Source organism: Punctularia strigosozonata, assembly GCF_000264995.1.
Source record: "Punctularia strigosozonata HHB-11173 SS5 unplaced genomic scaffold PUNSTscaffold_1, whole genome shotgun sequence".
NCBI lineage: Eukaryota > Fungi > Basidiomycota > Agaricomycetes > Corticiales > Punctulariaceae > Punctularia > Punctularia strigosozonata.
In genome coordinates, this window is record NW_006767433.1 from 2,922,662 (window position 1) to 2,949,222 (window position 26,561).

At 55.8% G+C, this 26,561-nt stretch overlaps 12 protein-coding genes across 12 annotated transcripts; 6 read left to right on the plus strand and 6 right to left on the minus strand.

Annotated features, from left to right (window-relative positions):
• Positions 1 to 736: 736 nt before the first annotated feature.
• On the plus strand, positions 737 to 1,375 carry PUNSTDRAFT_58107 (uncharacterized protein; the record flags this gene model as incomplete). The annotated part of the gene is made up of 2 exons (XM_007378999.1): positions 737 to 1,079; positions 1,119 to 1,375. Coding segments are annotated over 2 exons (600 nt in total), but the record flags the coding sequence as incomplete, so codon positions are not given.
• Positions 1,376 to 3,554: 2,179 nt separating this feature from the next.
• Positions 3,555 to 4,651, minus strand: PUNSTDRAFT_48975 (uncharacterized protein). Its single transcript, XM_007379000.1, has 3 exons — positions 4,164 to 4,651; positions 3,931 to 4,104; positions 3,555 to 3,878 (listed from the first exon to the last, which is right to left on the minus strand). The coding sequence occupies exons 1-3, from the start codon at positions 4,612 to 4,614 to the stop codon at positions 3,817 to 3,819; spliced, it is 687 nt and encodes a 228-aa protein (XP_007379062.1). The 5' UTR covers positions 4,615 to 4,651; the 3' UTR covers positions 3,555 to 3,816.
• Positions 4,652 to 4,768: 117 nt separating this feature from the next.
• On the plus strand, positions 4,769 to 7,914 carry PUNSTDRAFT_95756 (uncharacterized protein; the record flags this gene model as incomplete). The annotated part of the gene is made up of 10 exons (XM_007379001.1): positions 4,769 to 5,132; positions 5,182 to 5,576; positions 5,629 to 5,847; positions 5,908 to 6,058; positions 6,111 to 6,572; positions 6,621 to 6,666; positions 6,718 to 6,841; positions 6,892 to 6,966; positions 7,013 to 7,153; positions 7,206 to 7,914. The coding sequence occupies 10 exons, from the start codon at positions 4,769 to 4,771 to the stop codon at positions 7,854 to 7,856; spliced, it is 2,628 nt and encodes an 875-aa protein (XP_007379063.1). The 3' UTR covers positions 7,857 to 7,914.
• Positions 7,915 to 8,550: 636 nt separating this feature from the next.
• Positions 8,551 to 9,246, minus strand: PUNSTDRAFT_129783 (ankyrin; the record flags this gene model as incomplete). The annotated part of the gene is made up of 3 exons (XM_007379002.1): positions 8,551 to 8,628; positions 8,680 to 8,769; positions 8,821 to 9,246. 3 exons carry the CDS (start codon positions 9,244 to 9,246, stop codon positions 8,551 to 8,553), a joined length of 594 nt encoding a protein of 197 aa, XP_007379064.1.
• A 474-nt stretch (positions 9,247 to 9,720) lies between these two features.
• PUNSTDRAFT_117722 (TFIID and SAGA subunit) lies at positions 9,721 to 12,655 on the plus strand. The gene is made up of 9 exons (XM_007379003.1): positions 9,721 to 10,246; positions 10,296 to 10,374; positions 10,426 to 10,725; positions 10,780 to 11,278; positions 11,330 to 11,469; positions 11,523 to 11,869; positions 11,916 to 12,084; positions 12,140 to 12,392; positions 12,442 to 12,655. Exons 1-9 carry the CDS (start codon positions 9,797 to 9,799, stop codon positions 12,554 to 12,556), a joined length of 2,352 nt encoding a protein of 783 aa, XP_007379065.1. The 5' UTR covers positions 9,721 to 9,796; the 3' UTR covers positions 12,557 to 12,655.
• A 139-nt stretch (positions 12,656 to 12,794) lies between these two features.
• Positions 12,795 to 13,998, plus strand: PUNSTDRAFT_48980 (uncharacterized protein). The gene is made up of 5 exons (XM_007379004.1): positions 12,795 to 12,985; positions 13,054 to 13,185; positions 13,235 to 13,281; positions 13,344 to 13,430; positions 13,478 to 13,998. Exons 1-5 carry the CDS (start codon positions 12,883 to 12,885, stop codon positions 13,745 to 13,747), a joined length of 639 nt encoding a protein of 212 aa, XP_007379066.1. The 5' UTR covers positions 12,795 to 12,882; the 3' UTR covers positions 13,748 to 13,998.
• A 111-nt stretch (positions 13,999 to 14,109) lies between these two features.
• Positions 14,110 to 16,081, minus strand: PUNSTDRAFT_140507 (uncharacterized protein). The gene is made up of 5 exons (XM_007379005.1): positions 15,842 to 16,081; positions 15,496 to 15,784; positions 15,395 to 15,446; positions 15,226 to 15,346; positions 14,110 to 15,169 (listed from the first exon to the last, which is right to left on the minus strand). Exons 1-5 carry the CDS (start codon positions 15,975 to 15,977, stop codon positions 14,235 to 14,237), a joined length of 1,533 nt encoding a protein of 510 aa, XP_007379067.1. The 5' UTR covers positions 15,978 to 16,081; the 3' UTR covers positions 14,110 to 14,234.
• A 132-nt stretch (positions 16,082 to 16,213) lies between these two features.
• Positions 16,214 to 18,323, minus strand: PUNSTDRAFT_80264 (UROD/MetE-like protein). Its single transcript, XM_007379006.1, has 15 exons — positions 18,063 to 18,323; positions 17,987 to 18,002; positions 17,886 to 17,928; positions 17,805 to 17,824; positions 17,685 to 17,753; positions 17,560 to 17,631; positions 17,472 to 17,510; positions 17,360 to 17,417; positions 17,241 to 17,309; positions 16,997 to 17,184; positions 16,850 to 16,930; positions 16,737 to 16,793; positions 16,637 to 16,681; positions 16,483 to 16,580; positions 16,214 to 16,427 (listed from the first exon to the last, which is right to left on the minus strand). The coding sequence occupies exons 1-15, from the start codon at positions 18,275 to 18,277 to the stop codon at positions 16,307 to 16,309; spliced, it is 1,191 nt and encodes a 396-aa protein (XP_007379068.1). The 5' UTR covers positions 18,278 to 18,323; the 3' UTR covers positions 16,214 to 16,306.
• A 1,163-nt stretch (positions 18,324 to 19,486) lies between these two features.
• Positions 19,487 to 20,288, plus strand: PUNSTDRAFT_95771 (60S ribosomal protein L13; the record flags this gene model as incomplete). The annotated part of the gene is made up of 4 exons (XM_007379007.1): positions 19,487 to 19,516; positions 19,573 to 19,967; positions 20,024 to 20,200; positions 20,256 to 20,288. Exons 1-4 carry the CDS (start codon positions 19,495 to 19,497, stop codon positions 20,286 to 20,288), a joined length of 627 nt encoding a protein of 208 aa, XP_007379069.1. The 5' UTR covers positions 19,487 to 19,494.
• A 205-nt stretch (positions 20,289 to 20,493) lies between these two features.
• On the minus strand, positions 20,494 to 22,255 carry PUNSTDRAFT_58571 (delta 8-sphingoloid desaturase protein; the record flags this gene model as incomplete). Its single annotated transcript, XM_007379008.1, has 4 exons — positions 20,494 to 20,859; positions 20,921 to 21,315; positions 21,375 to 21,393; positions 21,452 to 22,255. 4 exons carry the CDS (start codon positions 22,253 to 22,255, stop codon positions 20,494 to 20,496), a joined length of 1,584 nt encoding a protein of 527 aa, XP_007379070.1.
• A 329-nt stretch (positions 22,256 to 22,584) lies between these two features.
• PUNSTDRAFT_80272 (uncharacterized protein) lies at positions 22,585 to 24,434 on the plus strand. The gene is made up of 3 exons (XM_007379009.1): positions 22,585 to 22,686; positions 22,783 to 22,970; positions 23,033 to 24,434. Exons 1-3 carry the CDS (start codon positions 22,613 to 22,615, stop codon positions 24,088 to 24,090), a joined length of 1,320 nt encoding a protein of 439 aa, XP_007379071.1. The 5' UTR covers positions 22,585 to 22,612; the 3' UTR covers positions 24,091 to 24,434.
• A 120-nt stretch (positions 24,435 to 24,554) lies between these two features.
• Positions 24,555 to 26,558, minus strand: PUNSTDRAFT_80273 (imidazoleglycerol phosphate synthase). The gene is made up of 3 exons (XM_007379010.1): positions 26,315 to 26,558; positions 25,589 to 26,257; positions 24,555 to 25,516 (listed from the first exon to the last, which is right to left on the minus strand). The coding sequence occupies exons 1-3, from the start codon at positions 26,432 to 26,434 to the stop codon at positions 24,632 to 24,634; spliced, it is 1,674 nt and encodes a 557-aa protein (XP_007379072.1). The 5' UTR covers positions 26,435 to 26,558; the 3' UTR covers positions 24,555 to 24,631.
• Between the last annotated feature and the right edge of the window lie 3 nt (positions 26,559 to 26,561).

Genomic DNA, 26,561 nt, shown 5'->3' on the forward strand with positions numbered 1-26,561 from the left:
TCATGTACAATCAATCGTATTTGACAGTAGGTAAGCAGCTCGACTTCTCCTGATCACTGTTGTTGTCACTAACAATACGTGTGCAGCTCATCATTTTGAGCGTCAGATTGACCGATACACCGCTTTAGCCCAAGTTCTCATGACCATCGCCTTCATCTGTCACATCGTCATGGGGATCAGTCGTCGCGACGCGGAATTCATCGTCGGTGCCATGGTGCTTTGCCTCAACATCGCTAGTTTCTGTCCTGGAGACGTCGCGCTGCAAACGTCATACCAACATCTCCCTACATCCCTCCAAGCCATCTTGCCGAAGTTTGGTGCTGGTGGTCATTTCGTCGCATATGCTGTCTGTCCTGTCTGCCATCACACATATCCACCTTCTGTCACCGGTTCATACCCCCAAATCTGTACCAACAAGCCGTCGCCAGATACAGAGTGTCATGAACAACTTTGTGACGACGAGGGCAATCCGTTGAAGACGTTCCTCTATCACTCTTTCCCTGATTATCTATCAGGCCTGCTCTCAGACCCGGATCTGGAGAGGGAAATGGACAACGCGACGTCGTCTGTTGCGGACGCTGCGTTCATGGACCTCGACGATGACACCATCCGAAGCCCCTTCCACGCCTCTTTCCTGCAATCGTTCCGTGGGGCGGACGGGGAGTTCTTCATGACGGATTGCGCAGATGGTCGTTACGCCTTCTCCCTGTGTGTCGACTTCTTCAACGTTGAAGGGATGAATATTCGCGGGGCCCGTACCTCCTGTGGCATCATCGCGTTAGCCTGCTTGAACTTACCGGTCGATATCCGCTACAAACCTCAGAATATGTACCTTGCTGGCATTATCCCCGGCCCCAAAGAACCACCGCTCACTGCGACTAATCACTATCTTTGCCCACTCATCGATGATATGGTCAAGGCATGGCATCCTGGAATATACGTTTCTCGGACGGCTCTCCGTCCTCACGGTCGCTTGACGCACAGTGTCATCGCCAATGGTGTGTGCGATCTTCCTGCCGCCCGTAAGACATCATCGCTTGCCCCGTCTATTTCCAAAATCTTTTGCTCGCTGTGCGACTGTTGGCATGTTACCGATGACGAAGGCAACATCATCAAAGACTGGCGTCGTCTCCTCAATCGCACGGATTACGAGGCCTGGAATATGCGTGACGGGTCTGAAATGCGTTCCTTTGCGGAGCGTTGGCGTGATGCGAGCTCAACACGAGAGCAGGATGACATATTTAAGCGGCATGGAGTCCGCTGGTCAGAGCTGTGGCGGCTACCTTATTGGGACCCCACCATCCAACTCGTCGTCGACCCCATGCATTGCTTGTATGAGGGGCTTGCCAAGTTTCATTTCACCACTGTCCTTGGTCTATCGGACCCCAGTTCGACGGACACTGCAAAATCTCAACCGGCCTTCTCATGGATCTTCGCGCTGCCACCTATCGATGATGAAGACATTGGACTTGGCGATGTCGATTCCGTCATCAACGTCCCCCCCGACCCCGGACCTGGCGATGCCCATTCCATCATCGACGTCTCCCCCGACAGTCAAGATGACGATGGCTTGAACATCGATGTCTCCGCTGATGCGCCCGACGTGGTTTGGACGCAGAAGCAGGTGAAGGACGTGCAGAAAGTCCATTCCTTGTTGACCTCACCGGTTCGGTCTTCGGATGTCTCACCAGGTTTGTCGTTCGGTGAACTTCGGGACCGCCTTTTGCAACGTACGGCACGATCTCTGCGCTTCGTAGCGGATGATTTGGGTCTTCATGTTCAACCCGTTCGTCGTCGTTCACCAACGAAAGCAGAGTTCGTGATCGCGATGATCGAATGGGTTCGTGATATCTTACCTGTTAAGTTGATTCCTGACTCTTATCTGATCACAGCGCCGCCATCAATCGCTCCAACCGCCAGCGCAACCAGTTTCATCAACTGATATGCTACACCGGCTTCGTGAGGTTATCTGAAAGGTCGTGAAACCATCGTGGGTTGAGGCCATCCCGGAGGACTTTGGCGCTGCCAGTGCCGGGACACCGAAAGCGGCCGAATGGCGTACACTCTTCAGAATCTACCTACCATTGGCCCTCGTTTCCCTACTGTCGGAGGGCACGTCCCCCCAGTTCATGGACGTGGTTGATAATACGATGGAACTCGTCCTTGCCTTGATCATCGGCTGCCGTGGAACCACGTCCGAGGAACATGCCGCTGCCTACCGTGAGCACTTGCGCAACTACATTGAAGGGATGCAAGTTCTATACCCGACCTTGCAATGCAACTCGATACACCATCTAGCCTTCCACATCTATGACTTCCTACTCATATTCGGTCCAGTGCCATCGTGGTGGTGTTTCCCTTACGAGCGTCTCATAGGCAAACTACAACGTACAAATCACAACCACGTCTTCGGCGAGCTTGAGGCAACTATTCATCGCACTTTCGTTTACACCAGCAGCCTCTTTCGATGGCTGTCGCGACCTTCATGTCCAGACATCGTCCTCGCGTGCAAACGCCTCTACGACAAGGTTTACGCCAGTCAACGTGATGACATTCTGATCATGGCCGACGACGAGGACACGTTATCCACCACAGTTCCAGTCCCCGACATAATGGCCGACATCATGAGCGGCCATGTCAAGCTCGTCGTGCGTAATCATCTGCGGTGTCACCATCAGGTCTTCAGCACTTGGCGGGCTCACCAAGGTAATAGCCGCGTCGCCCACATTTTCCACGACCAGCTCCGGGTGGGATGGATTGAATACATATACCGCGACGGAGGCGTGTGGATGTACGCGATACGGCACTTCCGGTGCTCCGAGCCTGGTCCATTTGCAAAGTGGCCCGCTCTCGGCGCCTTGATATGTTCCATAGACATGGAAGAGGAACTTTTCCCGGTCGAATCCAAGAACGTCGTCCACCATGTTGCTATGTACCCGATATCGGATACTTCCCTTGCTGCCATTCGTTTAACGCCGTCAGTACGTATCTTCTTTCCCTGCCTCCTTTCTTGTTCACATTCTATCGCTAGTCTTTGTGAGTGTCGCCTTGCACGACGTGTCATCGCGACACCTCGCCGTCCTTTGACCGTCCCTCACCGGTCACATATGTGGTAACCGACATCGGCCGGCGGATCTCGACGACGGGCTTTGAAGACCCACTTATGGGGTACTGAGCGGGTGCTCACGGGTCGCTGACTGGACCGCTCAATCTGCATCGGTATGGAATTTGAAACTCTCGCCTCCTCAGTCGGAAAAAGAGTAATTGAAATTCTATCCTGTGTTTTCACCTCACGCATTCTTGAAAATCTAACATATCGTATATGCCTAATTGTTCTTATAATGTAGCTGTAGATACGCTCATCGTGTTCATTTTGAATTCCCTATTCATTAATTCTGGAAATGCTGAAAGGCGTGCTGAATACACGAGATTATAAAATACAGATATTTGTTTCCTTCTTTTGTGATTGAGCGACCGATCTTCAAAATCTCATCCGCGCACGGTTATAAATTCAACACATATCTGAACTCTGATCCCACCGCCGTGATAGGGCCGCTACCTCATAGAGTCATAGCGTTTGTACTCAGTACATTACACGGCGATCACTGACAGTAAGCCGCGAACGGCGCGACCGTGCATTGAGCAGTGATCATGTCCGCGAATCGGCGGAACGAGATGTTCAATCTATCCCTTCGGCACCTTTCTCTTGACGAGCTCTAAATTACCTGCCTTGCTGCTAGTTATTTTTTGCCATTTATGGTCGAGGCAACAGATGCAGAACTCTCAATACCGCTTCCATGCGCTTGAGGCAATGGCTTACTTCGCTACGATACCTCCTGAGCGGATTATATCCATGAAATCCTCCTGCTCGAGGTTACCTGAACAGCTTCGTAAGTTGGGTCAAGGTATGATGATGCTACAGTTCCTTACTTGATTTTGCACGACCGATCACGTTGTCTTTCTTCCTGCCTTTCGTTTTCGATATCTTGTCCAAGGCAGGCGCAGGTAGAGAAGGTTTCCCAGTCCCCCGGGAAGCCTTCGCCTCCTCCTCTGCCACCGCGGCGGCTGCCTGGGATTGCTGGATAGCGTTAAATAGTTTGACGACTGCGTAGCACAGAATGAACCCCCTGGCGAGAGTATGAATATTCAAGGAAGTGACACACCTCCCCGCTGGGCGACTTTCCGTAGCGCCCGTTCACTTTCCCCTCCCCATCCACCGATCACGTCCCGTATCCTCCTGTTATCCTCCTTTTCCTTCTTTTCTATCTGTAGAACTCGCTTGGCCTTTTGCTCCAGTTTCTGTTCGTTCCGCTTCCTCGCGACAGAAGGCTTCAGGGAGAGAGGGAGGTCGGAAGCCACATTGGTGTCAAGCAGAGACTGTAACGTGGCGCCAAAGTTGGAGGGGTCCGTCGCGCGGTGTTTGCGCTTGAGCGTTTTCTTGGACTTCTGGCGCTTGGCGTCTGCGATTTCGTCTTCGGTGTCGGGAGATGCATCGGTCCCTGCGTCGCTGGCGTCTGCCTCAGACGCAGATTTGTAGTCGCTTGGGCTGCCCGCCCGTCCTGTTTCATCAGATACCACGGATTTGGAACGGCGCTGTCGCTTGGCAGGATGCATTAAGGTCACTTGGAAGCTCAGTAGGCTCTCGGACGGTGGAGGAGCGGCAGTCAATTCGAGTTTGCGCACAGCCACAATCAAGCCCCAGCGTCGCGCATGCGGTTGTGATGACAGTAATAACGCGCGTTGTCAAGTACGCGTACATCGTCGGGCCATGGCATCCGCCTCCATCGACTTATCCCCAGAGCCAGACTTGAACCCCATCTACCCGACGCCGCAATACATAACACCTTTGCTCTCCTCCAACTCCGGCCTGACTCCGGCTCAGAAGAGCCAGCTAGTCGCCCACTGCCTCCTCCGAGCATGCCAGTTTGGCGATCATTCGCTGCTCTCATACCTCTTCTCAGATCCCCAGGCCCATCCATACATAGACCTGGGAATACAAGACGAAGATGGCCTTGGTCTCGTTAGCACTACCATACTCGGATTTGGCCCGGAATCTGAACGCGATGTCGAACGCGAGGAATGCATCCGGTTACTTGTCTCTCAAGGCGCCGACCCAAATCAAGCTGACTATTGTAAGCTTTAAGGACGTAATTTGGTACACCCGGGCTCATTCAGACGCAGTGGGATGGACTCCCATGCATCATGCCGCGCTCCTTTCGCCTCCTACCCTTATCTCCTATCTGCTGACACACGGGTGTTCTCCGTTCTCGGTGACACGCAGAAAGCTTACCCCTTTGGATATCATCACAGCTCATACGGTGGTTCCAGGCCGGGAGGATGTAGCATTACTTCTGGAGGAAGCGATGCGGGAAGAAGGCTGGACTGGAGGCAGAATGGAGGAGCGAAGGAGAGTATTCGAGGACCAGGCCAAGCGCCGAAGCCGAAAACGGCAGCTACGCGACAGCGTACAGAAGATTCTTGGGTTTGATCGCAGGTGGTGGGGCGATGATGACGACGATGCTATAAGCTGGGCATCTGAGCACGAAGACGAAGGTCTCCTCGACGACCGGGTCTACGTGAGTGCCATTGCTATTGTATTGCCGGTCTTCTGTCTCATGCTTATATCAGACTCCACCCCTCGATTTTACATCGATGCTCGTGTTTTCTCCGCAAGCACTGCCCTACATCTTCAACTCGCTGATAACTACGTTTCCTCCTACCATCGGGAATGCCGAACCTGCGAATGCACTGTACATGCTCGCAAGATTCGCTGCTCTCACTTGTGATCATACTTGGTTGGAAGACCTTATCATCGGCGCCACGGATGCTATTGAGGAAACATTCTTTGTGAGCCTGATTTTCTTGTTCGTAGACGGTGTTTCTTATGCACGGACTTCGAGAATGCAGAGCCATCCAGACGACATTGCTTGTCTGATTTTTTGGTTGTATAACACAACTGTATGGCTGCACCTCCTACGTTGCGATCAGTCGATCAACGAGGCGTGCGAGCTCCTGGGTTCATTTGTTCTCATAGAGGAGGTCATAAACTCGGTGTTTGGTCGGTTTCTTCCATTATGATCTGAGCATCTCCCATCTAACGGATCGTCTAGTGTTTATCATTCGGTTTGCTGAGAGGAGTATCGACGGACTGCTGGATGCGGCTCTCCTTGACTATTCCTCAGCACCTGCCGAATTAGAGGCAGTGCAATTTGAGTCCGAGTGGTCCTTTCTACGACCATTCTCCAACAAAAAGAAGGCCGTAGCACCCACTCTCATTGTTCCTCCTCGCACACCGAGCTCTGTATCTCCAAGCGGTCTACAGCCATCATCACCCCCCAGCGCAACTCCATCCTCCTCTACGGGTTTTCACTCCTTCAAGCAGAGCATCTCGAAAGCAGCGGCCAGACAAAGTGGAGTGACCACCCCGTTACACTCATTGTTCCCTGAGCCAGCGTCGTCGCCGTCGGCTATCACCACGTTCCTCACCGCCCTCCAAATACTGATGACGATGTCTGGTATAAATCCCGCGTTGATCACGCAGTTGTGGTCGCAAGTATTTTATTGGACTGCAAGTGTGTGTGCTCCGACCTTGTAATGCCTTTCTGCTCATGAGTTCCCAGGTGAAACATTCAATCGTATCCTCACGCGCAAGAAATACCTCTGTAGGCGGGTCGGCAGTATGTTCTCTGCTTGCGCCTCAGCCTGACCGACCGATAGGTCAAAAGCTGCGCACATCAATCTGAACTTGAGCGTCCTGAGCGAGTGGGTCGACTTCGTTGGATTGCCTGTCGGTGTGAAGAGCCACTTCACGCCAGTCCGAGATCTGTTGTACTGGATTCAGGTACGTGACAGTAACTTGATGCGCCAGGTGATGTCTGACCAGATCGTTAGTCTCATTCTGCCATCACTGAGTTTTCCGAGCTTGTTGTAACAATACAACAGTTAAAAAATCTCAACCCGCTCCAGGTAACTGATTGAACTTCGATATGCTTCTTGCTCTAAGCTCGAATAGATGCGGCGAGCTGTCCGCGACTATCGGTACGAAGTTGGCGAAGGCCGCATGACGGAAGAATGCATCCAATATCTCGCGCAGCTCCAGAAGGACTGGGAACGGCATCGTGTCAAGTTAGGCGTAGAAGCTCTGCGGAAGGAGGTTAGCAGATGCGATTTTTCTTGAAGGGCAACCAACTCAGTTTGGCATTTAGATGGACGAGCGCGAACGTGAGCGTGAAGATAGCACAGCAGGAGACTACCCCGATGCATCGGATGTCGAGCTAGATCAATCGTCCTCCGCGTTGGCTCCGGGTTTCACGAATAATATCGATGTGCTTTTCGATCAGGAGGACAAATCAGCGGCATGGGAGCCTGTCAAGCCTGCGCCGGCGCTCGGCGAACTCCTCGACTCTCGCTTCATGCTCCCTCTTCTTCTTCCCTCGAATCCAAGACTCTTGTCGGCTACGCCCTCTGGGCCGTTCGACTTCGATCTGTCAAGTGACAAGGGCGCTCCAATTCCAATACTCGAGGGACTTGTCAGCTCGAATGGCTCAAAGCGTACCAGCGAGGACCGCAATATGTTCGCATACCGTTGTCGGAGCCGGAAGATTAGAGACGTTGGTGTTGACACCCTTCAGTGGGTGGATGGGTATAAGGCCGCGGCGCGCTTTCTTCGCCCGGTGCATCTCGATGAAGACGACATCGAACGATCGGAAACGCCACGACACCGAGAGGACATGTCCGAAGACAACCTCGAATTCATGGACAGAGGGCTGTCACCACTTACTCGCATACCTTCCATGCGTCGCACGAAGAGTACGGTGCCTACCCCAAGCGACACGAAAGGTCTCAGTGCAGCGTAGACCCGACGACGTAATATCTACATGTGCATTTAAATATTGCGCCTTCATCGTATAGCAATACTTTCGGAATCATGCAATGCGGATGCTTCATGTCATACGAGGTCATCTTCGATGGATAACGCGTCGATTATGCTTCAGACAAAAGCTATATGCAGCCTCATACAGGAAAGTTGTTGTTTGTCCACTCCAACCGGCCCATCGATGTTGTTTCTGGCCAGCTATAGTATGGCTTGACCATTTTGATTGGTCTAGAAAGGAATTCCGCCTATTGCAGCCGTTCAGAAGGGTTTGCACAAGTGGAGTCTTCATCCGCCCTTGGGAAGTTGTTTCGTTGGTACGACCTTATCCATACCCATAGCCAGCTCGGGTCTCTGCGTTGCATATACCATGTGCACTAGCATGGCACACACTGACGAAAACATCGAAAACGAGAAGATTACCAATGAATTCGCGAAGTTTTTCCAGAATCGCCTAGACACGCGATCTTATCGCTCAATGATTCCGGTAAGAACCAACAGATTGAGGGAGGCGTCCAGCGGCGCGCGAGGAAATGCGTCATACCCAAAGGGAGGATTTGGGACGAGACTGCCGCTGAAAGCGCAAATTCACGCTCACCGCAGATTTGAAACTATGATCACTGTGCCGATTCGGTCATATATGGCCACCCCTATGTGTCTCTTCATTTAGGTTTGCATCATCTTTGCAATAGTGCGATTATGTCTTCATGCCCAGACACCTTTGCCAGTTCCATAGGCGTGAAATCATCAGCATCCTGCGTACCAACGTCAGCACGATCATCAGCTATTATGACCATGCACCCTACCTTCAGATCCTTGCTGGCACCATGTGCAAGCAGCAATCTCACGACCCCGGCATGACCCCTGTCGCAGGCTAAGTGCAGGGCACTGTAACCCTGCGCCGACGATTGAGGCGCCAAGTAATATCGCAGCATAGGAGAACCTACGTGTTCGTCACGTTCATTGACATTAATGTCGGGATTCGCGTGGAGGTATTCTTCTAGGAGTCCTTGGTCTCCATTGAGGGCCAGGCCATGTAATGAATGCAGGTCTGGACTTGCTTCCTCTTCTGAGGACACTATCGTGCTCATGACTTTACCCATATCGCTGGCGACATTCTCCTCAGAATCGCTCTCGCGAGCCAGTAACTCTTCAGCACTTGGCTCCTCCTCTTCCTCGCTTTCTTCAGACCCTTCACCATGAGTAAGGGGCGTGCCGTCTATCCATCCTAGCTGCCTTGCGAGGTCGATGTAACGCTGCTCTACATCGGACTCGCTGGCGTATTTTGCGCCTGTCTCTTTCCATGAGTCCCACTTCGCCCGTCCAGCGAAGTCGAGGAGCCCGGGTCTGGATGTCGTCGGTTGCCGGCCCATCGTTAACACCTTGTAAAGTCCATACAGCTGGGTCGCGGTCAATAATAGACGGTGCAGCGTGGCAGCGCTCTTCGGACCTCTAGCTTCACATTGTTTGATACTTTGGATAGGGAAGAGGCATTTGACAGGTAGGCTGCAGCATCACGAAAAGCAGGGGAGCGCTCAGTCGATGTCATGAAACTGGAAGAGGATAGCCGCGTGTAAGACGCGGACGTCTCATTAGCCCGACTCTCACAAGTACTGCAGCGTGCTTATGACCTATCATCTCGGCGCTAGACACTCGCTGGAAGAAAATAGCTCTGGCAAGTAGCTTGAGTCCCAGGGACAATCTATGGCCGCAGGCAGACACAACAAGGGCTATCACCCACACTATAAGTATAGGCGCAGCGTTGTACATGTCACGTTCAACGCCACGCCCGGACGCGACGCGTCTCACACTGACAGTCACGGTCATCCGCATCCCTTCCCCCTCCAGCTTACCGGGCACCCTTTTGAGGGTCGAATACATCGAAAAGCCGCACCAGACGATACATCAGCTTACTAACTCATCATGTCCACCCCGGCGCCTGCCTCTCCTGAGGGCAGCGCTTCACAGTCCACTCAAGAGTCGAACCAGCCCATGTCTACGGTGGATCGGGCTGTCCTCGAATACCTCCGCACGCGTGGTCACGCCCAGGCAGTTCAGGCGCTGCAGGAATCCATCGGTGACGTGGACGGCAAGGGAACGTTGACGGAGCCACCTGTATCCGCTCAGGACCTGGTGAAGCTACTCGCTATTTTCTCTCAGAAGGCGGATCGCCCTGGAGGCAACGCATTACGGGATAGCGCTGCAGTGATAGACGAGCTTTCCAAGCTAGGAAACGCCCCGAGCATCCAGAATCTCTTGCAGAGCATCGGGGCCGTTGGCGCTGAGGACCTTTTAGGATCCGATCCATTGGATAAACAAGAGGGGTTCCGGGAGCTGGAGGCGTGGGTGGATGGCTCTTTGGACATGTATCGGGTATGTGGATTCGGCGTTCAGCACGAACAGCGGTTGACAGGGGCAACAGCCCGAGTTCAGGGCGATCTTGTTCCCTATATTTTGTCATTTCTACCTTGACCTTGTGCAATACGGGTTCAAAGATGCAGGTGTGTATCCGTACTTTTCCACTTGGACGCAAGACCTGACTATTCATGGAGCCATCAACTTCTTCCAGACCTTCTCCGGCCCTCTTGAAGCAGAGCACAGTAGCACCCTACATCATTTGTCCACTCTCCTTCTCCCATCACACGTCCAGAACGATGAGCTGGCACAACGCTTTCGAAACGAAAAATACGCTGTCCGTATGAGCCGTTCCGGCTTCAACCTTCTAATCGGATGGCTTACTGAAGGCATTGGCGGAGAGCCATCGGGAGGAGATGCCGGTTTCACAGGCGAACGCGGGAAACGAGGGAGGTCAGCTGTTATGCGTGTAGTAAATAATCACCTGCGCTTCGATGGTAAACAGTCTCGTATTTTCGTCGTCGCAATATATGTTCACTATGCATACCCAGTCACTGCTACAACTGCAAGCAACTTTCCGGCGAGCGCCTGGGAGGAATCTACCGGCCTGCTATCAGCGCTCATTCCAGAATCCAGCGGCGGCGCGGCTTCCTACACTGATCCACAAGCGTTCAATCGAATGAAAGGCGAATTAAAACTCGGACCCGCACCTCTGCAGGAGGAATTGAAGATTGAAGCGGAGCGCGTGCTTCGTGAGCAGGCGATGGTAGATCGTGATCCATCGGCCCAGTACGATCTACACTATTTACAACCTCCCGCACCGCCTGGAACGATCGCGCCGACTTTATCCGACCTTCCACCACATCCACCAAACTTCAAGACCGTGGATGTGAAACGTGAGGTGGAACGCGTACGGGATGCTCGGAAGCGGATACGCCTTGAACCGTCTGCTCTGAGCAGCGTCGACCAAGACAGTCCACAGGCTGCAGCAATCAGGGCCCGTGCCCTCCCGAGTGTATGCGCATACACCATACACAACGTCCCAGAAGGGCGAGTGCCATCGTTTCCGATATACTCATAGCTGCTCATAGAGGATTGCAGCGTACCCTGCTGTACTTTCTCGGCGGACACGTCGTTAATGGCGGCTGGATTCGCGGAAAGTTACATCAGACTATGGAGTCTGAAAGGCGAGAGGTTACAGGGCATGCGCAGCGATTTCTCCCCCAGCAATATCCGCGACGGTGAGATATTTCAGCGCCATATAGCGATGCCCACCATGACATACAGACAATAGCGGGTTCAATACGACGAATACGCGAGAAAGGTGGTTCAACGACGCGGAAACTCGTTGGTCATAGCGGTCCGGTTTACTCAGTTGCCTTTGACCCCTATGGTGGTTCGGCCGTGCCTCCGCGGTACCTCCTTTCCAGTTCCGCGGACGCGACGACACGACTTTGGTCATTAGACACGATGACTAACGTTGTTGCATATCGGGGACATCAAAATCCGGTATGGGACGTACAGTGGAGTCCGATGGGCGTGTATTTTGCGACCGCCAGTCGGGACCGCACCGCAAGGCTTTGGTCCACTGATCGAGTATCGACACTCAGAGTTTATGCAGGACATCTGAATGACGTAGATGTAGGTGTGTCAACAAACATAGCGAATATAGCTGATCGAACAATAGACTGTAAGGTTTCATCCAAACTCGTTATATCTTGCGACAGGATCTAGCGATTGGACTGCCCGTCTCTGGGATGTACAGAAGGGAACATCTGTCCGCGTCTTCATCGGCCATCAAGGTGTTGTATCTACTTTGGCTTTCTCCCCGGACGGCCGCTACCTTGCGAGTGCTGGCAAGTCTGTCCTCGGTCTATGATGCTCGTTGATTCAATGCAACTTTTATTACAGGCGAGGATCTGGCTATCAATCTGTGGGACCTAGGTTCTGGCAAACGTATCAAAAAAATGACGGGCCACACTGCGTCGATATACTCTCTGGCTTTCAGCGCCGAGTCGTCCATGCTTGTCAGCGGAGGCGCTGACTGGACTCTAAGATGTTGGGATGTCAAGAGTGCCGGTGGCTCGCCTCCCAAACGTGCGACCGCAAATGGCGTACTTGCCAACGGAGATTCAAGGGATCGCGAGGAGGACATTATGGCGTCGTAAGTCTGCACCCGCTCCCCAGGAAGCTGTGCTCACAGAGCCCTGCAGCACGGACTTGGTGGCGACGTTTCCGACTAAGAGGACACCGTTGATAAGCGTGCAATTCACGCCACGCAATCTCTGCCTGGTGGCAGGCCCGTATCTGTCCTTGGACCAGCGCTAGAAAAGCCAGGGGATGTCGATGCCGTATTTCCTGCTCTACCCGATTTGCTGTTCAATGACCAATGCATGATACTTTGTATGTGTATGTAAATTACTTCAGACGCAAAACTTTCGGTGCGTGTGCGCACAGCCGGGTCCTTCTAAGATAGTGGTTCGCGCGTAGCACGTGATGGATGAGGGTGGCGCGCCATCGCCATGCTTCCTTCGGTCTACACCAAGGTCTACCTGTGACATTATTCTGCGGTGCTCATAACATCAACGAGCGCTATTGTATCCATTCACCGGCCTTTTACAAGACCACCTCGCTATACCATAAACAAGGATACAATGGAAATGGACCACGATGCGAGCATGGGTAACCCTTACCCCGAGGCAGCTCCTACGCAAGGCCAGCAAGCTCCGGCGATGCCCTCGACCGCTTCTCTAACAAGTATGCATATCCGTAAGACTAGCCTAGCTCATAATTGGCTGACCGTTTCAATGTCTACCTCAACCTAGGCACCACATCCTCCACTTCCTTCAGAGAGATCGCCGTCAAAGTTCATATTCGACGTCCTGAGAAGGATTCTTGGACGTATCTTGGCAGGGCTATAATCAGCCACGAAATGAGTGGCCACTCTTCCCGAGTTGGTAGGTGGTCGCTTGGGCTCGTCTGACCAACGCTTACGTCGCGCTCCAGTGCTTCGAACTGCATCCTCAAACAAGATACTGGCTGTGTTCGGTGAAGTAAGCATCATTACCACATTCGCATACGTTCTATGCCCTGACCAGGAAGTATTGACTTGCAGAACTCCGACTTGCAGGCGGAACGAAGAGGGAACTTCGTCGTGATCGGATGCGTGGAGGGCAACCGCGTAGTTTCTTGGTCTCTCAACGTATGCGTTCCGCTGTTCCCTCCATTCCCCTCTAACCATCATTCCAGGCGCTCAATGCTTCAGAGACCCTTCGGCTACTCGCGTCCATTGAACTTGCCTGCTACCGTTGCAAGCAAGCAATGACCGATCCCCGTCTTCATGGCAAGACGAGGCGTCGCATAGAACGTGTCATTAAAGACGATAGGCGCAGACGCCACAGACGCCGCAAGGATGCTGAAGCAATGGTTGACATGTTTTCAAAGCAAACTATCATGGACGAACTTCCAGAGGACACTGGCGACACACCAGCCTCCACCTCTGGTGCGCCTACAAGCTGAACGGTCCGCCAATCCATGATCCGTTCCGCATCGTTCCGATGTCCTGATGCAGGCGTCCACAAGTCTCATGCATGTATTATTTTGAATGCCTATCACCCATCATTGTAACTCAAGGACAACTTAAACCCTCATGAATTCTCCAGCTCTTCCTACACCTTCCCCATACCTCGTCAGCTTTCCTTCGTGCTCATATAACTAAACTGTAATTGGCATCTTCTGGGAGGACATCCCTTGCTGTAAACTATTTACGAGAATCGGATACGACGTTGCATGATCTGACGCTGCTGCGACCTAATCGGATACGACGTTGCATGATCTGACGCTGCTGCGACCTATCGCGCTGTTCATGCATATCGAGGGGAATAAAAAGAGGAAAGCAATTCATTTTATGTTCCTGCAGATACAAGCAGAGATAGGCAACAAGCAAAAACGCGCGATAGGGCCGCGCGGCAGTCAAGCAAAACGAATGTGCAGCGGATAAGGAGCGTTATAACGATTCCAGATCATGTCGGACGGCAGCTTCATCCGAGAACGGAGATATTGCGCGATGGGAAGGAAGCGTGGGCGGTGTCTGGTTACTGGCTTGCCCCTCGGGAACGCCTGGTAAATGCGGCTGCACTGAAGCTATACGTTCCGCAGGTATAGGGGCACGGTGCGGCGTATATTGCGGGGGCAATTCCACGACTCCGTTCTCGTCAGGTTCGACTTCTTCAAGGTCCGTGTGGAGAATGAACCGCGCAGGCTGATTGTAGCTGTGCACCCCGGCGAGCGACGCTTTTCGTCGTGCTGAGGACGTTTGGGACTGGATCGTTGAAGTGGGTCGCGAACGAGTGTCACGCTCCGTGAGCGAGCTGACTGTAGGCGAGGCGAGAGGTGGTAAGACGAAAGGATCAGGCTCGTATTGATTGTGAGAGGTAAGGAAGGGAGTGGAGCCCGTTGGTATGTCGTGCTGCGACCGACTAGGTGTCACGGCGAGCGACTCATGAGAGGTGAGGGTTTGCGATGCGTAAGGAGCGGTGGTAGGATGGGGATATGCGTATACGTGGGAAACAGGGCCGCTGGGTCCTCCGGGCTTGCCAAGCAAATCGACCGATGCGTTACGACGAGGATGGTTCCATGCGCGATTGCTACGCCGTCGCCGTATGAAGAACATGCCCAACGTGATGACAGCCGCAATAGCGATCACGGCGCCGATGACAGTGCCTACAATGGGGCCTACTCCAGCACTGCTTGTATGACCCGTCTCGCTTGCGGATGGAGCGGTCGACGTCGTGCTGCTGCTTGCCGGGTCCGTTGCGGAGGTGGAAGAGCTTGTACTGGCTGCCGGCGGATTCGCAGTTGAAGAAGGTGCTGAATTGTCCAGACATCTCGAGTCGCTGCTTACGCTGACGAGACGAACGTCGGAACTCCCGCCCTGGCGACCTGTGCGGATCATGAGAGTCGGTCTTAAGCGTTAAACCGTACGAACTTTCACCAACCTTTGCTATCGTACATGAGGAATACCATTGACTGACCACCAGCAACATCTACTGTCCAATCAAACGAGGTTGGTCCTGTCGGAGGATTTAGCTCGATGTGGCCGCCGCCCGGTACAATTCCCTGATACCAGCATGAGTCGAATGAATGCAGATGAGGCGAGATACATACCAGAATATGAACTGGTTGCGTAGCCGAGTTATAATTACTGAATGAGAAGGTCCTGGGTACCCTGTAAGTGTCGACTTATGGCACTGTCTGAACGCACTCACCGACACTGTTGTAGCGCATCGTTCAGCTCAAAGGTGAAATCAACTCCGGGATCGGTAGTGTTGCAACTTGAACCCCCGACAGAGGACCCGACGGTCAATACGTCTGTCGTTCCCCCTGTCCCGAAGCCCTGCGAGTCCGACATGGCTAATAGAAGCTGTTCTTTGGCGGCAAAGTTCAGCTGGGTCTTGAACAAGCCTGCTCCATTGGAGAAAGCTGAATCGGGTATGGTTATGTTGCGCGGTGTGCCAAACACTGGAATGAGAAGAAGCGAAAAGGGGCTTTCACCGCCTAGAGACAAACTGAATGGATACGCTGGCAACAAAAGGGCACAGGACTCTTGCTTACCGGACCAGGTCAGCGTGAGGTCGTCACACTCCGTTGGCGAGGAGAAGGAGAACGTAAAAGCAGCGTTCGTGAGGGGAACAGACGACCAGCAGACGAGGGCTACCCCGAGGAGGACATGAGGGAAGCGAAGCGTCATTGTCCTCGCCAACGGTAAGAGCCAGCCAGCGCTGCAGAGATAATAAGAACGAGACCCTAAGGGTATGAACACGACAACGCAGGCAAGGCTATAGTCAAGGTCGGTGGCGGGGCGAGCGAAAGTTGGGCCGTGATAAGTGTAGCCTCTGGCGCTTGAGCTCCGGACGCATCTCGCCGCCTGTCAAGCAATTTGATCGCCGTTTCCAAGGTTTTTGCAGTCACGTTCACAAGGAATATGATCGTTCGAGAGATTGTGTAGTGCTTCCGAAGCCCAAGGACAGCATACATGTGCGGTACGATGGTAGTAAGTACATTCGGACGACGGTCGGTTCACCCCCACACGTCCTTGGCGATCTGGGAAACCAAGCTCAACTTTTTCTTCACGTCTTCCTCGCTCACGGGATTGCCTTCGGAGTGACTTGCGAAGCCGCACTGCGGGCTGATGCAGATCCTGTTCAAGGATAGAATCAATCTCCCAATCCCGAACCGGAAACGCTTTGACGCACTGGTTCAGTGCTTCCTCTTTCGAGCGCGGGGGATTGCCGTGCGCGATCGTCTCGGCAGCTGCATAGATGCGTTTCTTCATCTCTTCGGGATCCTCAAGCTACCCCATGTTCAGCTCATTTTTTTTTTTCACTCCACATGAATGGATAACGACACCTTAGGGAACTTGGACGTGATTAAGCCGAGGACAACGCTCTTGTTCTGCAGGCAATCTGATCAACCACTGTTCCAGCGCATAGGGCCGTTCGTCACATACCTTGGGCAGAAACTTGAGCGGCTCGAATGTGCCAGCTCGTTCAGTGTCGTATTCCAACTGCGATAGTGGTAATTATCGAAACAATGGGATTTTCCGAGGGATCCGGAACTCACGTAGTAGGTGTCCACATCAATTTCGTTGAAAAGTTTGATCGCAATGCGATCATAGCCGCCTTCGCTGAAATGCTTGCCATCCTATGATCGCGAAGATTAACATTCTTTCTTCACTTTACTTCACCGCCCGTGTCTGTTTCGACTTACCCTGAAGTTCCCGCGGCAAAGGTGGAGTCCGGTCGTCATGTCGGAAGGATGTCCCTCGAGGCATTTGTTGTAGACGCGAACGTATTCGTTCAGAAGAGACTCGTGGTCAATATTGCGCTCCTCCATGCCCTTGAGCATGGAGTCTGCGCAGAAGTAGGCGAGCAGCGGGTCATCAAACTGAATGTTACCTACAACGCGGTTGGAGTTAAGTTGGAAAACCCGCCAATAATTAGTGCAAGCTCACGGCAGCCTAGTGCGTACAGATCCTTGATCTCCTCTTGGTACGCCTTTGCAATGTCGTCAAAGTACTCCGCTTCGCCAAAATCAGCGCGATCTCCCCCATCGGTGATGGTTGATGCTCACAGTCGTTGGCGTATACATCTTTCGGATACGCGTAGTCTCCGTGCCGTAAGTGAAACCACTATGAAAGCGGTTGGTGAGGTAGTGACCCACATGATAAGAAATGACAGCGTACCTCCGGAGCACACATCGTGATCTTGATATTCCCGTGCTCCTGTAGCACGTTGAGATTTGAGCACGGGCTCGCAGAAAAGGCTCCTGACCTCAGGGGAAGTGATGCTCTTGAGATACTCAAACTGTGACGTGTAGAAAGGTTTGGTACGTTTGAGTTTACCCTGTGCAGACAACGTCGTTAACGAGAAACGAATTCTGCGACTGTGCAACTTTCCTTGCAAAGATACGAGTCCGCCTTCTTGAAGTCCAACTTCTTGAAAGCGGATACGTCCGGAACGTAATCCTGGTGCAACTGTGAACTGATGACGGACCAGCCACTTCCTGAACGGCATACCATGAAAAGGTGGAGCGGCACTGGACAGGTTGTTAGCAATAGATCTTCAAAGCCACAACCAATGTTCTGCTGACAACTCACCCTCGGGAACGTATTCCATCCCCTCCAGGTTATCGAACACACCCTGTCATACATAGTTTTCGTGGTTTCGTTAACCGAAGGGTTCTAAATCGTGGACTAACATCATAGAACATGTGGCTGTCCAGCGGAAACATGTCAATCGCCTGAGCAGCATGTCACATTGAACACGCCACGAACCGTCTGAATTCTCCATCGGTGAACGCCTTGATCCCAAGCTGACGCTGCATGTCGACGATGGCGTTGATTGCCTTGTCCTCAACCTCGCGAAGCTCCTCGATCGTGCATTTCTTAGCGTCAAACTCAGCCCGCTTTTGCAGCAAGTATGCGGGGCGCTTCAGCGAGCCGATATGGTCGGCACGGAAGGGCGGATTCAGGTGAAGCTTGGTGGACATAGCGGATGGTGATCGTAACGGAGCAGCAGACGTACAGACGCAGGATTGTGGGTTGTACGAGAATCAAACCCCTGTTGATCATGGCGGTTTGGCCGTCTTTATCTATGCCGGGCCGGGTAATCTTCCGCAAGAAAACATGGCCTGATTTGCTGAGCCACGAGGAACGGTCACACCGAAGCCATGTCTCTGGGAATAAGCAGGCATGAGAATATCAGAAGCGGTTTAGCCTTGGATACTGCGTTCCAAAAGTGGATCTGACCATAACCGTGATTCCAGAGTACGGTGCAGGTGACAAGGTTGAAACGCGTCGAGATTGAATGTGAACAGATCTACCATCGGACGAGATGCCGCCATTACTTCAAGTCTTGACGCGGACGAAAGGCTAGGATGAGAGACTGGGACGCGAGACAATGATGGGTACGAGTGGGACACTGAACAAACAAAGTAGTGCGGATACGTGCATGAAGTTCCAGTAGCCAACCTCTGACTGCAATACAGTCCTGGGACCGGCTGCGAATCGACTTTTTCATCGGTTCACAGTGTGCTCATGAGTGTATGAGTCCAATACCCATGGAGTAAAGTTCAAATCAGATCGACTCGCACCGGCACGACGAAGCGATCAAGAGGAGAAGCATATGTCCTACATACGCTGCAGCCCCGTCGCGCTTGCCGCTGATGCAGCAAGTCTGCGGGAAGGGTCATGCAAACCCAGTGAATAGGGAGGTACATGCAGCAAACAAGAGCCTTAAAGGCGCATCTAGTAGGATTTCGGTGCCATGGACTCGGAGCGGTGTCCACACATATTACTATCCCATCACTTGTCAGGAACTCTCCGCTGGAGATGTTGAGTGTACAGTCATCAGAAGAGATTATGACAATGACACGGGTAGACAAGGGCTTCAAGTACTTACAAGGTGCATTAACTGTGTCAGTATCAATGTTAGGACGTGTGGCTGTGCTCCTTGTACACCAAGGTCAAGCCTCTCCCACCGGACGCCCTCCAACCCCTCAAGGCGAGTACGACGGAATCTCTGCTTGGGTCACGAAGGATGCATCCCGGTAGTCCAATTCCTGGAATGGTGGACGTTACAGGCCCAGATTTCGCTGGGCAACGATGGATGGCAGGCTGGACTTTCGGATGACCTTGCGCGACCTTCTCCCTAATCTCCACTTTCCGTTACCTTTCGCTAATTACCTGCTCACCCGCAGACTGAACCATGGGCTTCCGGCACAACAACGGTATGTTGCACTCATTGCAGAATTCATACAGCCCATTCATTTGAATCTGCCGATAGTCCTCCACGCCAACCACTTCCGCAAGGATTGGCAACGCCGGGTTAAGACTTGGTTCGACCAGCCCGGCCGTAAGCTCCGCCGTCGCAACGCTCGCAAAGCGAAGGCCGCCACACTCGGTGTCCGCCCGCTTACCCTCCTACGCCCTGCTGTCCGTGCGCCGACCGTGCGTTACAATCGCAAAGTCCGCGAGGGCCGTGGCTTCACCCTGGCCGAACTAAAGGAGGCTGGCATCGGCCGCAAAGAGGCGCGCGGCGTGGGTATCGTCGTTGACCACCGCAGGAGGAACCTCAGCGAGGAGGGCAAGGCTCTCAACGTTGAGCGGCTGAAGGCCTACAAGGCCAAGCTGATTATCTTCCCTCGCAAGGCGAGCAAGCCGAAGAAGGGCGACTCGACGGTGTGTGGCTAGTATGGTAAACGCGGTGATATGGTTGACGAATCCAACACATGTAGGGCGAGGAGCTCACAGCACCCACCACCCGCACCCACCTTCCCCTTCCGGACCCGTACGTCCACGAGGCTCCCCGGAAGATCACCGAGGAGGAGCGCGAGCTCGACGCCTACGTCACCCGCCGCCAGCAGCGCGGCATCGCCCGCACCGAGGGCGAGCGGAAGGCGAAGATCGCCAAGGTTGGTTTATACTACCCCAGATTTGGGAATACATTTGACACGGTCTCTACTGCAGAAGGAGGAGGAGGAGGCTGCCAAGAAGAAATAAGCCACGCAGCCGTTTCCTCGTGGTCTTATGTTGTCATGCTTTCGCCTCCATACCTGTACTTCATCGCCATGAAAACTGGGTGTCGGCCCGGGATATTGCATATGCTGCATGCGCACGTTCATTTGCTCCCAGCGAGACGCAGAGATCGATGACTGTTGTAAGGCCTAAAGATTATGTACACGAAGTATATGCCAGCACTCTGGCGTCAGGCGTTCTTCTTTTCCACCGCTTCGGCCGCTTCCGCTTGGGCGACCTTGCCGATAAGTTTCACCTGCTCCGCGACGTGCTGTAGGACGCCGCGGACCTCAGCGTTGCCGTCCACAAAACCGAACTCGACGTATTCGAGCCCTTGCTCCTTGGCAAACTCTTTGACATGAAGGCTTGCCTTGCGCAGGTTATGGCGAGGCAGGCGCGGGAAGAGATGATGGGTGACCTGGAGGTGGAGGCCGCCGTGAAGGAACTGAAGGTAGTCGGGACAGATGACGTCCGCCGTCGTGCGCAGCTGGCGGTGGGGGAACGACTCGGTCGGGCCGAGGTCACCCGTCGGGCGCGAATAGTGGGAAAGCACGATCTGCGTGATGGGGACGGTGAGGAAGGACGGGATGCAGAGGACGGGGCGGACTTGCCTGGACGTGCAAGGGACTGGGCACGACGTTGCTGACGAGCAAGTACGCGAGGCCCATCTGCCAGCTGCCGCAACCGCGGAGGACGGCGGGGTACCAACACCACCAGACGACGAGCCCTGCCATCTCGAGCGCCCAGGACCAGAGCGCGCCCTTGGCCTTCATTTCGCCGCGGGCGACCTTGATCAGGTGGGCGTAGGAGAGACGATAGAGATTGAAGCGGGCAAAGGCCATGACCAAGTAGAAGAGCTTGTGCTGGACGGTGAGGACGATGCGGGAAAAGGCGTCGAAGGGCATGGTGCGCTTGTAGTACGACGAGTAGATGGAGTTGAGGAAGACGGGGGAGTTGGCGAAGAAGGGGAGGTGCTGGATGTCAGGGTCGTGAGTAGTGTGGTTCGTGACCACTGGACGCCAAGCGTCGGTTATTGGTACGATTAGCAGATAAAAGGACGTCGGTGCTTACGATGATGTATGTTGTGGTTCTGGGAGTGACCGAGTCAACACGGCGCGCTATGAGAAGAGAGATTGTACGGGACTGACATCGACCCACCAGCCAATGCTGAGCCCACCAACGAAGTTGGCGATGAAGATGGCTATGGCACGGTCGATGGTCCAGCTGTGGGTGACGCCCATGTGGCCGAGGTCGTGGACGGTGAACACGAGCTGGTGCCATAGCAGGCCGAGGAAGACGGCGCTGGAGATGAACCAGCGGTGGCGGTAGGCGACCACGGAGAGAACGGTGAGCAACACGTAGCGCAGCACCTCGGGACCGTAGCCGGTAAAGTAGGGGCAATCGTACAGGCCGGCGTCGGTGATCCGCTTGTGCAGCTCGCGGTAGGCGGCAGAATGGCGTGCCTGGACTTTGAGCGAGAGCGCGGTCGGCGCGGGTTGCAGGTCGGTGAGCGCGGGTCCGCTACCCGCAGGCCTCGGCAAAGAGTCGTCCTTCTCCATCAGGAGGATGGACGAGGACGGCGTAAACTCGTTGTGCTCGTCGGAGCGGACGGCAACGGCCTCCCTGAGCCAGGACTGTTTGCCATCCTTGTCGACGGTGCGGACCCAGCCGGCCATGACGGGGGGCAGGAGCGGGTCCCAGCCATGGTCGCCGAGCTCGGGCTCGCCGACGGCGAAGGCGCGGATGCGGTTGAGGGTGTGCTCGGCGTGGAAGGCTTCGATCTCGTCGGTGGCGTCGCGGCCGACGAAGTGGAGGATGGCGAGGGCGCCGCCGGGGTGGGCTGCGAGCCAGGCGGGGGGGATGCGGAGGACGGAGTTGCGGTAGATGACGAGGGTGTCGCCTGCGAGGATGTGGGCGGCGATCTTGTCGCGGGACCAGAGGGGTTTGCCCATGGCGGCAGGCGTGGGGGAGGCGGAGAGGGCAGGGGGGGAGGACGCGTGCGCTTGCCACTTGGCCAAGACGTTATCGGCTCTGCAGCAGACCATCTGCATCAGCAGTCGCCAGGCGACAAACACGCGAGCACGCCCGCCATGTCCTCCCCGCTCGCCCCCGCCGCCCACCACCGTCTGCGCTCCTCCAGCGACCCCTTCCGCGACCCCAACGTCGTCAACACTCGCGACGCCCGCCCCCGCCCCGCACCCCCGCCCACCAGCTCATCCAAGGTCTCTCGCCGGCCCCCGCACCAGCAGGCCTACTCCGACTACGACGCCCCTGCCCAGCCCCGCTCCGCACCCGCCCACCGCGACAGGATGCCCGACGCCGCCCCCCGCGTCATCGACGGCAGCCCCCGCACCCGCATCCATCGCAGCCAGACCTCCGTCCCGTGCGTGTCTCCCGTCCCTCCCCCCCTCGTCTCTCGTCCGCTGGCTCATGGCGTCATCGAGGAGCCCCGCTGATCGCTTCCGCACCCCCTCCCCAGAACGACGGTAGGCACCGCACCCCGCACCGTCGCCCACCCCTCCCGCCGGTCCCTCTCCCAAGACTCCGTCGCCCGCCAAGCAACCGCCATGGAAACCGCCAAATCGACCACCAAGTCCCGCACCGCCAAGAAGGGCTCCTCGCACGCGGACGTTATCGACAGGATGGACTTTTCCGGCGTCGGAGCAGGTGCGACAATCGCGCGCGCCGTTTTCTCGCTGGTCCTCGCCGTGCTCACTCCTCTACCACAGTCTTCCACCACGATTCGCCGTTCGACGCCTGTGCCCCCTCCCGCAACCGCCACCGGACCAAGGCCCCGATGATGGCTTGGACGGGCGGCGCCAATCCCGAGGACGACGTGCTCGTCCAGCAGTACTCTCCACGCATCGCGGACTCGCCTTACGCCGCCGCTCGCACCCCGGCGCCCTACACCCCTGCCGAGCCCTGGTCCCCGCCCAAGAAGAACCACGACGCGCTCGCGGAGGCGTGGGGCATCCACGAGCCCGAACCTTACGAAGAGTTTTTCGCCGGTGGTGGTTCTCGGCCCGAGTCTACCTACGCCAGCAGGAACGGCAGCGCGCACGCCGTCGGGGGCGCCAACGCCCCCACGCCCACCCGCCGCCCCAGGGACCGAGACGCCCACCGCGAACACCTCGACGACGCCGCCGGCGTGCGGCGCGCAGGCACCAAGACTCGCAACGCGCTGCCGCCTCCCAAGCCCATCTTCGTCCCGGAGGCCGAGTCCGGTGCCGAGGGCCCGCCCTCGCCCAGCACGCCCGGCGTCGGCTCTCCCGGCGCCCCGAAGCGCACCAAGAGCCTCATGAATCGCATCCGCCGCATGCGCGAGAACCCGAACGTCCCCGCCGGACACGCGCAGTACGACGATTACGGCGTGCTCGGCGCCTCGCCGCCCAACTCGGCCGACCTCGCCGGCGGCTACCGCTCCGACGGCGCCGCCCAACGACCCTCCCGCCCGACTCACCGTGCTCAAAACTCGTTCCTCGGCAGGCTCGGCGGCGGGAAGACCGCGAAGGAGAGCTCGACGAGCCCGACGAGCGACAGCTCCGACTTTGTGTACGTCGGCTACGACGAGTGCGACGGCGGGCGGCACGGCCGCGTTCCGCGCGCCACCAACAAGGATCTGCCCGCGACGCCGCCTGCCCACGCGGCGCCCGAGGTAGGCTACTTTGACGGCGTCGGCGCCTCGGGTGGTCCCACCTCGCCTGGGGCCAGCCTCGGCAGGAAGACGAGCCTACTCAAGAAAGTCAAGGGGGCCATGCGCGGCGCCAAGTCGGTCGAGCGCCGCTGAGCGATGTCCATCTCAGCCCATCGTACGGGAGGGTATCTGGTTTCGGCCTCCCCCCGCCGTTCTCGTTCCGTGTATTCCATCCCACAATGTCTTGACCTTCCGCCTTTTTCGCCGATACCACTTAGACGGCCTATCTCCCTGTCGCGAAGGCACGGCCCGACCTCGGTCTTGTGTACGTACTGTATCGTCATATCGCCTCCACCTCGAACGTTCTCGCCCCAACATGTAGTTATCGATCCATCATGCATTCTCGTTCTCCCCGCCGCCGCCGGTCCTTGCTTTACATAACTTTGTCTCCCCCCTTTCTTTCCTTCTCGGACCAAAAAAACCGAATGTGGAATCCTGGACGTGTTAGTAATGGAATTGTACCATATTTCGGATCATCCGCGCGCGCCGATGTACGTACGATGTAAGTACACAATGCGTATGAACCGATCGATAGTTGACTCGCGACCGCTGTGCTGCCTCACAAGATATTGCAGCGATGGATAGACATACAGTGGTTTTTATCTAATTATAGCCGTCTCGTGTAAAGGTACATTTATTGTCTAGCATTGATGCCTGCCGCGTCCATCGCCTTCTTAACGTCCGCGATCTCTACTTCGCCCCTGTGAAAGATGCCTGCGGCCAGCGCGGACTCGACATCGGTCTGCTGGAAGACCTGGACAAAGTGATCCGCCGAGCCGGCCCCACTGCTGGCCACGACGGGAATCCTGACCGCGCTCTTCACCAACTTGACGAGGTCGAGGTCGAAACCGCGCCCGGTGCCGTCCCGATCGATGCTGTTCACGAGCAGTTCACCGGCACCCAGCTCTTCCACTCCGCGGCAAAGCTCGACGACTGAGAGGGGGCGGTTTTCTCGTCCGCCTGACACGGTGCACTGGTACCACCAGGCCTTGCCCCGCTCGTCTTCCGGTCCGTCCAATTTACCATACACGAGTTCCGACCTGTAAGGCCCATCGTACGTGTCTGGGTCGACGTATGCTCTGCGAGGGTCCACCGAGACCACGACCGCTTGCCGCCCATACGCGCGGGCTATCGTTTCGATGGCGCTAGAGCCGTCCCGGTCGCCGGCTCGCAGGCGCTCGACGGCATACACGGCCTCACTGCCGATGCTCACCTTGTCGGCGCCGGCGCGGAAGTACGCACCGGCGACCTCGAGCGCGCTGCGCTTCGTGCCATCCGGATCGACGGTGTCCTTGATGCCGCCTCCGATGGTGAGCGGCACGAAGACGGACTCGGCGGCGGCGCGGACCACGGCGAGCATCGGCTGATCGTGCAGCGGCGAGTGGCGGAAGGAGGTGATGTTCAGCAGGCAGAGCTCGTCCGCGCCTGCGTCGGCGTATCGGGCCGCGAGCGCCACGGGTTTGCCCAGATTGCGGACGGAGCCGGCGGTTTTGGTAGGCAGCGAAGCGGATGGCGTCGTCTGCGTGGTGGCGGAGGGATTCTCCGCGTCGTTCATCTCGGACGAGGATGTGAGGATGGGCGTGGGGAGGACCTTTTCGCGGACGTCATACTGATCGCCTTTTGTGACGACGAGATCGCCAGCGTCGTTCGCGCGGACGTCCATGCACGCGATGATGCGCTTGGTGAGGCCGTCCTTGGGCCGTGGAGGCTGCGGCCTCCGGGGATTCGAGGGTAGTGCCCGCCGCTCGTCCTCGGTCTTGCTCAACCATGCGTCGAGCAGCTTGAGTCCCGCAGCACCCGACTTTTCGGGGTGAAACTGCGTGCCGAACACGTTGCCCTTCCGCACGCTCGACACGAAGACCTCTTGCCCGTATTGGGTGGTGGTGTACGCCCACTCCGCCGCCGCGGGATACGCCTCGACGTCATACTTGGCGCGGTACGAGTGGACAAAGTAGAAGTGGTCGCCCTCCTCGATTTCGCCACGCGCGGCCGTCGGGTCGAGATGCTCGGCAGAGTTCCATCCCATGTGGGGAACCGCCTTGTCGCCGTCGTCGAAGCGCTCGACGGGCGAGGGGATGAAGCCGAGGCCCTTGACGTCCGGGTTCTCTGCGGAAGACCGGTAGAGGACCTGCATGCCGATGCAGATCCCGAGATAGGGTTTGCCCGAGCCGACGTACGCGCGCAGGGGCTCGAGGAGGCCGCGGGACACGAGCCCATCGATGGCCGTCTCGAAGGCGCCGACGCCGGGGAAAACGAGGCTCTGGGCAGGACAGAGGTTCGAGAGGGACGGGGTGCGCGAGGCGATCTAGATACTGACGGTGGCCCGGTCGAAATCGTCGGGGGACGAGATCCACTTGAAGTCGTGTCCGAGCGTCCGCAGCGAGTTGGCGAGGCTCTGGACGTTGCCCGCGCCGTAGTCGAGCAGGTAGAGGCCCATGGCGGGCGTTGGTCGGGCAGAGATGAGATGAGCGTCGTTCGGCCGAGTCACCGCTCGTCGCCCTTGCTCTCCCCGTCCCAGCAATTTATTTATTCCATCTCGGCCATCGCGTCATCCTGCACCATCC

Coding starts and splice junctions, on each gene's coding strand:
- PUNSTDRAFT_48975 (XM_007379000.1), bottom strand. CDS start 4,614: ATGCATCCTGCCAAGCGACAGCGCCGTTCCAAATCCGTGGTATCTGAT. Junction 4,105..4,163: donor GAAAGTCGCCCAGCGGGGAG/GTGTGTCACTTC, acceptor TGTGCTACGCAG/TCGTCAAACTATTTAACGCT. Junction 3,879..3,930: donor GATCGGTCGTGCAAAATCAA/GTAAGGAACTGT, acceptor GAAGCTGTTCAG/GTAACCTCGAGCAGGAGGAT.
- PUNSTDRAFT_117722 (XM_007379003.1), top strand. CDS start 9,797: ATGTCCACCCCGGCGCCTGCCTCTCCTGAGGGCAGCGCTTCACAGTCC. Junction 10,247..10,295: donor GCTCTTTGGACATGTATCGG/GTATGTGGATTC, acceptor CAGGGGCAACAG/CCCGAGTTCAGGGCGATCTT. Junction 11,279..11,329: donor ATACACAACGTCCCAGAAGG/GCGAGTGCCATC, acceptor AGAGGATTGCAG/CGTACCCTGCTGTACTTTCT.
- PUNSTDRAFT_48980 (XM_007379004.1), top strand. CDS start 12,883: ATGGAAATGGACCACGATGCGAGCATGGGTAACCCTTACCCCGAGGCA. Junction 13,186..13,234: donor TGGCCACTCTTCCCGAGTTG/GTAGGTGGTCGC, acceptor GTCGCGCTCCAG/TGCTTCGAACTGCATCCTCA. Junction 13,282..13,343: donor TACTGGCTGTGTTCGGTGAA/GTAAGCATCATT, acceptor ATTGACTTGCAG/AACTCCGACTTGCAGGCGGA.
- PUNSTDRAFT_140507 (XM_007379005.1), bottom strand. CDS start 15,977: ATGACGCTTCGCTTCCCTCATGTCCTCCTCGGGGTAGCCCTCGTCTGC. Junction 15,447..15,495: donor GATGCGCTACAACAGTGTCG/GTGAGTGCGTTC, acceptor CAGGGTACCCAG/GACCTTCTCATTCAGTAATT. Junction 15,170..15,225: donor CCTCATGTACGATAGCAAAG/GTTGGTGAAAGT, acceptor TGATCCGCACAG/GTCGCCAGGGCGGGAGTTCC.
- PUNSTDRAFT_80264 (XM_007379006.1), bottom strand. CDS start 18,277: ATGTCCACCAAGCTTCACCTGAATCCGCCCTTCCGTGCCGACCATATC. Junction 17,754..17,804: donor TGCCGCTCCACCTTTTCATG/GTATGCCGTTCA, acceptor CAGTTGCACCAG/GATTACGTTCCGGACGTATC. Junction 16,682..16,736: donor CGCTCAAGTTTCTGCCCAAG/GTATGTGACGAA, acceptor GATTGCCTGCAG/AACAAGAGCGTTGTCCTCGG.
- PUNSTDRAFT_80272 (XM_007379009.1), top strand. CDS start 22,613: ATGCCCGACGCCGCCCCCCGCGTCATCGACGGCAGCCCCCGCACCCGC. Junction 22,687..22,782: donor CGCAGCCAGACCTCCGTCCC/GTGCGTGTCTCC, acceptor CCCCCTCCCCAG/AACGACGGTAGGCACCGCAC. Junction 22,971..23,032: donor CTTTTCCGGCGTCGGAGCAG/GTGCGACAATCG, acceptor CCTCTACCACAG/TCTTCCACCACGATTCGCCG.
- PUNSTDRAFT_80273 (XM_007379010.1), bottom strand. CDS start 26,434: ATGGGCCTCTACCTGCTCGACTACGGCGCGGGCAACGTCCAGAGCCTC. Junction 26,258..26,314: donor ACGATTTCGACCGGGCCACC/GTCAGTATCTAG, acceptor TGTCCTGCCCAG/AGCCTCGTTTTCCCCGGCGT. Junction 25,517..25,588: donor AGTATGACGTCCGCGAAAAG/GTCCTCCCCACG, acceptor GCCACCACGCAG/ACGACGCCATCCGCTTCGCT.